General features: G+C 39.4%; 1 protein-coding gene across 4 annotated transcripts in view; it reads left to right on the top strand.

Annotated features, from left to right (window-relative positions):
* Positions 1 to 12,300, top strand: part of LOC129722134 (LON peptidase N-terminal domain and RING finger protein 3) — a 154,282-nt gene that overhangs the window by 136,883 nt on the left and 5,099 nt on the right. For all 4 annotated transcript variants that reach the window (XM_055675381.1, XM_055675382.1, XM_055675384.1 and 1 more), the window contains exon 4: positions 3,215 to 3,349. In XM_055675381.1, coding sequence (XP_055531356.1) covers positions 3,215 to 3,349 — 135 coding nt within the window. The remainder of the gene's footprint in view (positions 1 to 3,214; positions 3,350 to 12,300) is intronic.

Below are 12,300 nucleotides of genomic sequence, written 5' to 3'. Positions count from 1 at the left end.
ATGCGACTTCATACAAAGGTTGGCCAAGCGGAAAAAGTCTCGATGATTGCGACAGAAACATGGTATTTACATAATTTTGGGGTGCTGAACACGAATCTGGCATCAATTTTTTATTTGGGACCGTCCATAAAGCACGTAATCCAATTTTTTATGATTTTTTTATTAAATAGTATTATATGATCTTCAACCACAGGCAACGCCGCTGGACGTCTTTCTCACTGAAAAAGATTACGTAGTTTTTGGACGACCCCTCAAATAATCCAAATTTTGCTATAATATAAATGATTTCATTACTAAAATTTAAAAAAAAAAACATAGGTAATACAAACTAATTACAAATCAAAGCAACCATCATCTTCACTTCTTTTTTTCATCTTTATAACTGTGTACAAATTCATCATTAGCTCTCCCTGATTCAACAATTGTTATCTTCAATCATCTAGTTACTCCTCTCTTTAGCCTTTTCTTTCATCATACCTATAAATGGTACACTGAATTCTGTTTTTACGCGACTTTTTTTACGTGATTTTATTTTACACGATTTTTTTACGTGATTTAAGTTCTTTTTTACGCGATTTGTTCAAAATTTCGTGATTTTTTTCACGTGATTCTTTTTGTGTGCGCACGCATCAATCGCGTAAAAAGAGAATCCAGTGTACTGCGGTTTGATTGATATTGCTGACCTGAAACATCGATTTGGTCTAACCCGATTTTTTTATTGGTGGCTTTATGCTGTGTTTTGAAGTCATGCAGATTTTCTTCAGTGCTTGAATCCCAGCCGATATGTAATATAAATCAAGTACTCAAAACAACGTATCCAACCATGAAGCGATGATATTCAGTAATTTAGGCAATATTCGTTTACGTTCAATGTCCACATCTTTTCAATGTTGTTAAACTCCAATATTGTACCCTTACAAGCAAAAAAGCGTTGAGCAGGAGTTGTATTGGTTAAGAAATTGACGCATTTTTATGAATCATTGTAAGAAATAATAAGAATGAAACAATGACAACACGCGTTATTATAAATTTTCAATGATTAAAATGATAAAATTTATTATGGTTTAAAATAAATTGAAGCCTATATAAAATTTCAGATTTTGAAAATTACAATAAAAAAATCTACTATCACATTTCTCACTAAAGAGACAATTGCGCAGTTCGCGCTACAGCGGACAGTATGCATTTTAAAGCTTATGTTTTTACCTAAATTTTGGACGTAGTCGCAACCGTGACAAACTGCGGCTACCAAATTTTTAAGCTGCTTTTCTACAAGAAATCCTTTTTTTTATTAATTTTTTAGTGTCAGGGCTACTATGATCAAATTTTACAGAACCTACTTAAAAAGATTTGTTTCACACAGCATTTCAAACAACTTTCCCTTCGACACAAAAAAAAAAATCCAAGCTATCATTGAAGCTGTAGAGCGTTTCAAAGTAATGAACTTTTTTTTAAATTATGTCAAAAAAACGTCAGTATGCCAAGCTTCGAAAAGTCATATAAAACCAGATTTCATGATATTAAGCCCAAAATTTTGGATTTAGGCACTTGAATGTTCTAGCAAGAATGGAAAAATATTATGAAACAGTTTACGTAAACAAGTTTTTAGGCTAATGGCCAGCGATTTCCCACTGTGGAATGGGACAATGAATTCTGAATTAAAAAGATGAACAAATTTCCAAGTTCTATTTTAAAGTGCAGCGTACAATCTAGCTTCTTTCTGATTGGTCATGTTATCTCTTATCGAGAAGCCCTAGTTCACCATTTTCGTTGTACCCGCGTTGATGATAACCTGCACGTTACCTGTTTTATATAAACATTACAGCAAACAACAAAAAAACACCAAATTGCGAAACACAGTGACCAGCACCTATCCGCGTCATGCGATACTCCGGTAGCTCTCCCGATTTGAACCTGTTGGGTTCAACGATTACCAAACCTTACTACCATTCACCCGCGGCGATGCCGTAACAGACTTACCACAGAACACGCCATCAGGCCACCGCGCCGACAGAAGCGATACATTTTACCGCAGCAGGGACAGGTACCTATTGGTAAATAATAACACAAAATCAAACGCTTTTTCACCACTAAGTTGTATCTACGTACCTGCCAGTGGCAGGCCTATCAACGCGCGAAAGCCGAAAGAGCCAAACGCTGAAACGTGACTTTATTTGATCTACTTTTTAGCGCATTACAGTTGAGCTCTTCTGTCGTCGACGTTGACAAGAAGAAAAAAAATTACAACTGATTCGAATAACAAATTGGAGCGATTTGTTATGCATCGGGCGCTTATTGGTTACGTCATTTTGACAGGTGTTCTTTCAGCTCCAACTTCTTTCGGCCAAATTGGTTCGATTCACCGCGCTCTTAGGGAAACAAAGCGGTCTTACTGATTGAATGCTAGTGGCAACTTGTTCTGGCTCCAAAGTACACTTGCAAACAGGACGTAATAAGAGTCCTATTAAAATGTTTTTCTTTATGTGATACAACGCGTACTCCAAACAATTTTCCGCCATTTTTCCTCTTTCTCTCTTGGAAAAGCCTGATTGAGTCGAGAGCCGGCTGCTGTTGAAATCGGTACCATTTGTTCGATAGCGTTACATCACAATCCGTACCTCAAGCACACACTACTGCAGCTACTTCCGCTTCTAACTTCATCGCTACCGAGGAAGGCGATAAAAAACACGTTTTCTGCTCGTCACGTTTAGCAGCGAGGACGGTTTCGGCAAGCGGCTGATAGGGAAAAAGTCACTCTCACTGTCGAAGTGATCGAAGTGGCACAAACACACACGTGAACGAAATAATAGTACCGATAATAATGATGGCCTGAGCTTGATGGAATAGCGGTGGCTTAGGGCTTAGGGCTTATTCCTGTTATGGTGGTATAACTTCGAACCGGAAAGGGCGTCACTCGAAAACATACGGTTCCGTTGTGTTCTTTGATCAGCATTCATGCTCGGGAACGAACAGCGGACGGGGAGGGGATCGGGGACATGATGAGTGATGCTGTTGCATGAATAAAATGGTTGATTGGATTATGCGCTAGCAAAAAAAAAAGCGACACGTGTTGATTAAGTCGGTCGGAATTGGGGTGGGAAGTCATGACGTGTACCTGTACAACATATTGAACGCAAAATAACGGTGCCCTGATTTGTTGATTGACTTAATATTGTTCTAACAGCTGTTTTCTGTTTGTTTTTTCATTTTGTAGGCACACTATCAACGAGCACTGGCACTGTCAGCACTGGGGAAATCAGAACAGGCCATAATGTCCCACTGTTTGTCGATATTCCTGGATAAACAGTCAATGTGTGTGGCGAGCGGAATAAAACAGGAACTAGCAAAGGTAACGATCCCAGAGGCACCACGTGATTGGCACAAGTGTCATAACAGTGTCATAATTGAATTTATTACTTATTCATTTTTGTTTGTTATTGATAACATCAGCGAATAGTTTGGCCCTGCTGCTACTGGTTCCTAGTACGTGTATCTCGAGATACACGTGCTGCAATGAAAATTACCCACAAAACACGATATTTTAAATATCATGCTATATCTGATTTAAGTTCTGAGCACTGTTTTGGAGCGGTGAAGTTTTAGTCCTAGAAATTAGTTCAGAAATTTTGCTATCTGTGATACAGTTGAATCGCTTTATAGCGACATCGCAAGGGACCGTCGTTATAGAGAAATGTCGCAATAAAACGAATAATTATAATGAATATAGAGTAGAAGGGATCATTGAGAATGGCGCTATAGAGAGATTTGTCGCTATATAAATTGTCGTGATAGAGGGATTTGACTGTAATTATGTTCGCTTATTAGATAGTTTAGTTCTGCTTCATGTTATTTCCAGATATTATAAACTTGCTGAATGTTTTTGTATGAAATATGAATTACACTTGTAAACACAGATTTGGCCTTGAGCTGAAACTGGAAAAAAATGAAAGATTATAGCTTCTTAACCATTCCTGTCAGTTTGGTTGCCCCCCGAACAAATTACTTTTTCGAAGACGTGAATGAGTTTTCTCGTAAACATAACGTTAAAGCCGACGTGCAATTACTATGCGATACTCTGACGCACTTTGATGCACTTCTGTATACACTAGAGGCTCCAAAATTCACAGGAATGGTGAAAAAGCTATAAACTTTCTAGGGTAACTAATTTGAGCTCTGGGCCGCATATTTTTTTTTTGTCGACCAGTGCTATTCAAGAAGTTACAGAATACATGTCTAGTTCCCTAATACCTCTCAAACGCAATCTAAGTTATCATAATTGAATTTCATGATAAAATTGATTCACCCATATGTGTATAAAATGCATCAAGATCTGAGTCGTTGAAAATTAAGACTCGGTATGCTTTAAAAAAAGGCTTTAAAGGCTTTAAAATATGGACTGTCCAAATGAGTATTGTGTAGTGTAGCTATTCTATCAAGACGCTCGATCAGAAGTTAATAAATTTTACACATGGCATCCAAGCCATTTGAGCCAAATAAATTTTTGGGGATGAAGAAGAAAATAGCATGAATTCATAAAGACATAGCTTTTCTAAAGCAATGTGTCAAATATCGACTGACTCCCAAAAGTCATGAGATTAAAATTAGAACTAACTCCTCCTTTTCTCATTCAGAAGATGGAATTGAAATGGATAAAAAATAGTATAAAACTCCTTTATAGTAAATTAAATTCAGTCACTTTAGAGTGCTACTACCCTCATTTAAAACTGGCCAAAAAGTTTCCCTTTGGGTTACCAGAATTCCTAACCAAAGTAAAAGTTGCAGAACAGTGTAAGGGGGAAAGAAAACGAAAATTGAGCGCAAAAAAGATTTACCAGTTGTTTTTACGAAATAAGAGTAGTAAAGAGACAACTAAGGTAAAATATATAGATAATTTTGTGGAAAATCGATCTTCGTGCGAATTTTCACAACAGCAATATAATCTTTTGAACAAAGGCCTCAACTTTGCTGTTTCCACTAAACCAAATGTTGAACAGGCAATCATTGATATTGAAAGTGGGATGGAAAGTTGCAATTTTTCAACCGCACAAATTGGTGAAGTGCGTTCATCCTTCTTGGATAATTTAAAAAAATGTCCACGTCTTGTAAATAATAGCACAGACTTACAGACAATCAAAGAATTGCGTAAGAAGCCTGTCTTCTATTTAAAAGCTGACAAGGCTATTTTTGTTATTTTGAACAAAAATGATTACGATCAACAAATGTTGGAGAAAATTAATAATGGCCCATACAGGCAACAGAGAGTCAACCCTCTTGCCGACATGGTGAAAAATTTTTGAAAAAACTATCAAAGAATGCCAGCCTATTTTTGGTGATGCTTAGAAAAATCTTCGTGTTTCGAACACTTCTCTTCCTAGAAAAAAGGGTCTCCCTAAAGTACATAAACCTGGTAATGAAATGAGAGAAATCGTTTCTGCGGTAGGGGCACCAACAGAAAAATTGGCAAGATGGTTAGTCAAGGAATTTCAATCAATGCCGAACTAATTTCCTAGTCGATCTGTTAAGAGCACAGGAGATTTTGTTGAAAATTTAAAATCATTAGGGGGTATCAACACTGATGAGATAATGGTTTCTTTTTATTTTTTTTATTCTCGCTTATTTTTCGTCGGTATATTTCCGCCACTGTTGTAGCCAATTACCGACGCCCAGGGAGGCGACTCCACACCCAGGTCCCTAACTCACGACCCGTTTATTAACGGACCGGCGCCAACGGCTTTACTTCCTCATGCGATGGAAGGCGTGATTCCAGAGATTTTTCGCCTCAGAAAATCTCCCGGTGTCGGCTAGGATTGAATCTAGACCAGTTGGGTTGGTTGTGAGTGGATCACGCCACTTCACAACCATCGACACCTATGTCGGAGATGGGATTCGAACCCAGGCGTCGAGCGTGGTTGGCGGAGACGTTACCAACCACACTAGGCCCCCGCTATCATGGTTTCTTTTTATGTCACAGCACTTTTTCCGAGTGTGTCAGTGAAAGAAGCTATAAATCTTTTGGAAAATTCGCTTCTCTCCCAATGATGTGACAACCCTTGGAAAACTAAAGTACGCAGTTACTTGTAGTTAACTCGACTTTGCATGGAAGACAATTATTTTTCATTCCATGGGAAATTTTACAAACAAACAAAAGGAGCTCCGATGGGGAATCCGCTTTCACCTTTCTCATGTGAGCTTTTTATGGCACATATCGAAAATAAACTAAATGAAAAAGACTGCTTACCAGATCGTTGGTGGATGTATGTTGATGATATTTTTTCGTATTTTTCGACAGGGGGACTTGGAACGTTTTTTGGGAATTTTGAATGGTATCCATAAAAATTTCCAGTTCACTTTGGAAATTGAACAAAACAACAGGCTTCCATTTTTGGATGTAGTCGTTGTTAAATAACAGGAGGGTTGTGTGCAAAGCCACGACCGCAAGTTTGAAGTAGAATACTTTTACAAGAAAGATGTTTGCGTGTCAGTTTTTTTCTAGTAAATAAACGTTGACTAATCAGATCAATCGAATTTTATGCTTCAACAAGGATTGATCATTTTCAATACTATAGTAACTTGCTTGTCATGGTTGGGGCTTGACAATTTTTAAATTTTTAAATGAAATTTTTTTGATGTCGTGCTCATGACTGAACGAAAAGATAATTCAGTACGTTCTGAGACACGGAGATAAAGTAACATTTATAACTTTTACAAATTTAAAAATGTGAATTAACTCATTAGAAAATATTAACTCCTCATTCAAGTTTTTATTTCATCCTAAAAAGGACAATTTGTTGTTCAATTTAGTATCGGATAAGATGCCGATTACATATTTGCGTTATCACTGACAGTGCGAACAAAGTATTCGTTGTGATAAAGTAAACAGTGAAATGCTGATATAACACATAAAACTAGGCGGCTCACGTGTTAGCAAAATGGGTCAACCTTTCAATGAATACATTTAATAGTGCCCACCATCGCACAGAGACTGCATTTCACTAAAGTGCCTCACTGCATCAGCCGCTATCGATGCTGAGATCTGCTGCAACTAGTGCGCTATCCATAGCCCTACCACAGTTGTGACCGCTATATGCTGCCATTGGTATCCGCTGTCCCTGCATCAGCTGGCCCAGCTGCTGGGATCCACTGCAAATAGTGCACTATCCATTGCTACGCCACAGCTTTGGCCGCTATCCGCTATCGCTGGTATCCACTGCAATGTTAGTGCTGCTGCTAAGGGAGGACGACTGCTGTTGTCGCTGTCTAGAACTATTATGAGCGGCTTCGTTTGAAACAGGCTCTTACATAGGCCAAATAGCATGTTTTCAATCGCAAGGTATATGATTCTGTCGACCGTGCTTGGGAAGTAATCATATAACGACCAATCAGAGGTCGAATTTTTCGTTTTGACAAGGCTTGATTATTTTCAATAGTACAATAGTGTGAATAATAAAATTACAATTTTCTTCTTTTGAGGAGAATCTTAGAAGATTTTCCAATCTATTGCTGCAAGAACGAAGGAAAACCATCGAATACTAACCGATTTATTAGCATTTGAAATTGGACATATTGTTCACTTTTTTCGGTTTTAGATTTTCATTTCACATCCCTATGTAGCCGAACTTCCTGAGAGAAGTATTCTACTTCAAAACTCCAACCACTTTGAATTCGAAATCTTTAGGAAACCCACACATACTAAGCGGGTAATACCTAACACTTCTATCCACTCCTCCCAGCATAAAATGGCTTCTTTCCACCATGTGATCCACCGTATAGAATCTTTGCCTCTCAGTAATGAAGGTAAGAAAAACAAAATGGAACATATTTTTGATATTGGTGAGCAGAATGGATATAATAGAAAAACCATACAAGCCATTTATGATAAAAAGAACCGAATCCAACATAGGAAATCTCATAGAACACTCACACCGCTAACAGAAGATCGGAAGAGAGTAGTGGTTGAATATGACGCCAATTTTACACGTCAACTTCGTAGAAAATTTAGGAAATTTGGTTTCGATATTATCTACAGTAGTAGAAATAATCAAATTAAAACAAGGTTGGGGTCTACTAAAGACACTATTGACAAATTGCATAGGGCTGGTGTTTATAAAGATGCATGTCCACATTATGATAAGGTTTACATTGGCCAAGCTAAAAGAAATTTAGACATCCGGTTTAAGGAACATACTTCAGAACTTATAAAGGCTGAAAAAGACTCAGAAAAAGGAATAACTCACCATTTCAGATCCAAAATAGCTGAACAGAGGCCTCCCATCCAGAAGTGGGAGAAATTAAAATATTTTTTGCTCCCAAAAACTTCACATGCCTAATTTTCTTCCATCAACTTGATAAGTTCTTGAGTTGTGAAGAAATTTGTGTTTTATTAGTAGAGCTCCTATTTTCCAGAAGATGGAAGGCTGTCAAACTACCATAAATAATTCTTGTTCTTAAAAACCTCAACATATCAAATTTGGTTTCATTTATTTGATTATCTCTCGAGATGTGCAGAAATTTGTGTTTCATTTGTGGGAAACTCCTCCCTGCCAGAAGAGGGAGGGGTGTCAAACTATTATGGACATATTTGTTACCCCTAAAAACATTTACCTGTTAAATTTCGTTCCATTTTCTTGGTTAGTTTTCGATATATGTAGAAATTTGTGTTCAATTTATATGAAACCCCTTCTTTCCAGAAGAAGGAGGGGTGTCAAAACATTATGGACATATTTGTTACCCCTTGAAACATTTACTTGCCAAATTTGATTCCATTTAGTTCCATTGGTTAATTTTCGAGATGTGCAGAAATTTGTGTTTCATTTGTATGGGACCCGTCCCTTTCAGAAGAGGGACGGGTCTTGAAGTAACCTTTACCGACCCCTAAAACACAGACAGATAGACTGGACTCTTGATCACCAAGGGGTGAAATAGTTTACTGGAAGTATGTGATCAAATGAAGCAGTTCTGAATTTGTCTATCCCATAACTGCTCGGCAGGAAACCCGGATACCCACCCAAATGAATTACTTCTAGTTTGTTAGATTTTTGACCGATTTCAGAACTTGACCCGTAAAAAGATTGGAAAATTCTTCGATATGATCCGGATCTTCGGGGCTAAAAATTTGTACCTATAATTGTCAATAAACTTAACAACATTGGAATTAAAATTGATGAAATTACTCCAGGAGTCGATTTTTATTCATTTTGAGTCCATGTGATGAGTTGCCTCCGAAATGGCCATTTCGGAGCAGATTCTCGATCGTGAATATAGTCTCGGAGATCCGGACTCACGGGCACCATATGGAACCAAGGAGACCCTTAGATCCTGTGTACTAAAAATAGACAAACATTCCAATCTCTTGATGTGTCTAGATCCGAAATCTGCCAAGAAATGAAAAAGTTAGGAGCATTTCATTTTAGTGGGTATCCGGGTACCCCATAACGGTTAAAGGTGAGCAAGACACCGAGACCAAATGGAATCCCGAACTTGGCTATCGAGGCAGCCATCAAAATGGCCCACGGGCTATTGCGGGCAGTTATGCAGAAGTGCCTGGATGACTACCTCTTCCCGAAGAGGTGGAAGCGACAGAGACTGGTCATATTAGCTGATAGATCAGCGGTTCTCAACATTTTTTTGTCCGCGTACCCCTTAGCGATATTTTCCAAATCAAATGTACCCCTGGCTTTGAATGTTCTCGCAGAATGGGAGAGAGTAGTGGTAGATCATGTGTGGTAGTCTAGTTTAGGTTTAAAATTGAACTGTGATTTGTTTGATCGCTACAGTCGTGTATTAAGAGGAAGTTTATATTTATTTTCGATTGACAATTTGTTTATTTGTTTATTTTTAAAAAAATACATCAACAGGCATTGTGGCCCAACTGGTTTTCTTAATCTAAGTGCTTTGTGCTAATGTTAAGAATCGATTCTTCAGTATCTCGTGGCTGGTGTCAAAGTCGAAACATGGTGCGTAGCGGTTAAAATGGCGCTGTAGACCGGTTATCGTGCCGAAGCTACTGTAGTTTGTTCGCCTACTTTGCACGTGAAGAAACAGGCTATTTCGCAACACACGTGGTCTGACATAGATGTTAAGTTGTTCGAGAATCGCCGATCAATCTATCCGTGAAGTCAATACGTCCGAGATGAATATAGCTCTGATCACATCCTGACGATTTTGCAGGGTGTCTAAATTGATAAGCCTGCAACGCTGTTCGTAGCTTGGTAGTTGAAAGGGGTCAGTCCATGGTAGTCTACGGAGAGCAAAGCGAATGAACCGTCGTTGTACTGCCTCGATTCTGCTTACTCCGTTGAGGTAGTAGGGACTTCACACTGAAGCGCAGCATCCTAAGCTAGGTCGTACCAAAGCGCAATATAAAGATTTTGGACAATAAATGTCGCTGAAATTTTTTGCAATGCGCATTATGAATCCCAGGTTCCTGCTGGCCTTGTCAACAGTGAAGGTCATATGTTGTTAGAATGTGAGTTTGGAGTCGAGCAGTACTCCCAAGTCATTAACACAGTTTGTGCGTCGTAGAGGTGTATTTGATAGTACTCTCTGCTAGACATTGCGGGCAAAGGGCTTGAGATGATTATCCTCAATAGATATTCAGGGCTTATGTTCGAACGACCGCACATTTCGTAGTGGCTTCTCCGTGATGGATCTGAGCCAGTGAAGTTTCACAATAAGCCACCGTAAGATCGCTAATTTGAGATTAATTAACCATCTTCGATGTACAACAAGTCAGTACTTTCTGCTTTGTATAGATCGATGACGACGCCGGCTACGTTCTTACGGTCGGTTAGGGAAGAAAAGAAGGGAGTGTTACTATCGTTGGTTCCAGACAACGCAGAGTTTACCTCTGCCTCTCCAGGGATTATAAGAGAAAAGAAGGTTACTTTGTCACCGTGGTTTGTGACGGATTCTCCTTTACTGAGCCTCGTTAGTTCCCCAATTAGCGGCAATTATATCTGCCTGGAGAGTTATTAATTGAACTGTAACCTGTGAATTTTTTTTTTTTTGAATTTAGCATTAGGGATGGGTCAAGTAGAAGGATGGGAGGAAGCCTGAGAATAGAAACATGAGGAATAGTCCTTCTGGCACTGAACGGTCTGATTCTTCTAAGATTCTAACTTATAACCAATCGCAAGTGGACTCTGTATCCTTGAAGCTACGAGCTTTCTTAGGTGCCCCCTTGGGAGGGGTTCATCCTCTACAGACTGGTGAAATAAACGGAAGGCCTGCCGTTCGGAAGGATAGGTCCACGCCTAATGCTATTCTCTCCGTCACCAAGACGATGGAGGCAGCACTCTTGCGCGAGAGAAGGGGCATACGCTATTTAGAATTTGAGTACCGATGTCGTACAAGATTTTGAAAAGGACACAGGAAAGGACTGTTATGTTGCGGACAACGTATCTCTAGAGGTCTTCGTTGAATCGATCAAACAGGTCGGCCGACGTGTTTACGCAAGGTCGAGGACTGGACTGAAGTTGGCAAATCATAAGACGATGGTGGTCAGAGCCGGAGATTGCGCCGTTACCGCAAAGTGATCTTCGAAGCTCTTGGAGGATATGGTCCACTACAAACTGACGTTTAGGGGCCACGTCGACAATGCCTGTAAAAGGGGCTTCAACGACTATCACCCACTATCTCGAATGGTATAGAATAACTCAGCTGTGTACGGCAGCAAGCGAAAACTTCCTCCCCGAGTGGTTTCGTCTATCAGTGTGGTCCAAAGCGCTAGGTACGAACAGTTCTCATGGTAAACTAGAAAGTATCTACAGAACCCTGTGCCTGTGCTAGTGCATATCGTACAGTATCTGCGATGTAATCTGCATCTTGGCCGGAATGCTGCCTATCAGCATTACCATGGAACGGGAATAACAGTGCTTCGATCAACGTAATACAAAAGGCATACGATGTAACAGAAGGCTATCCTCGATGACCAGATGGTAGCGGGAATGGTCCAGTTCCGGGATGTGTACCATCTTATGCCGGTGGTATCCGTCGCGGTCGGAAAGCGCCACGGGAAAGTAAACTTTTATCTGACCTTATCTGTACTTTCGATCATCGACATGCTTTTCTGTACATACGGCGGGTACTTTAAAGCATACTGCAGCCGACATAATACAAGCTGCCAAAAATTCTATGGTTAGTATCAAGGCTACTGATTCGGGTATTGAGTCTGGATTCGCTGCATACTACGCCATCTTTTAGGTGAGTGATCGCCTTATCGGATAAGAAAAAGGTATTCAAAGAACAGAATACACGTTCTCAGCAACTCAGCATACTTTGAAATCACCTGATTGTTTGAAT

The sequence above is a fragment of the Wyeomyia smithii genome, chromosome 2 (genome assembly GCF_029784165.1).
Source record: "Wyeomyia smithii strain HCP4-BCI-WySm-NY-G18 chromosome 2, ASM2978416v1, whole genome shotgun sequence".
Taxonomy (NCBI): Eukaryota; Metazoa; Arthropoda; class Insecta; order Diptera; family Culicidae; genus Wyeomyia; species Wyeomyia smithii.
This window is presented reverse-complemented; position numbering and strand designations above follow the sequence as displayed.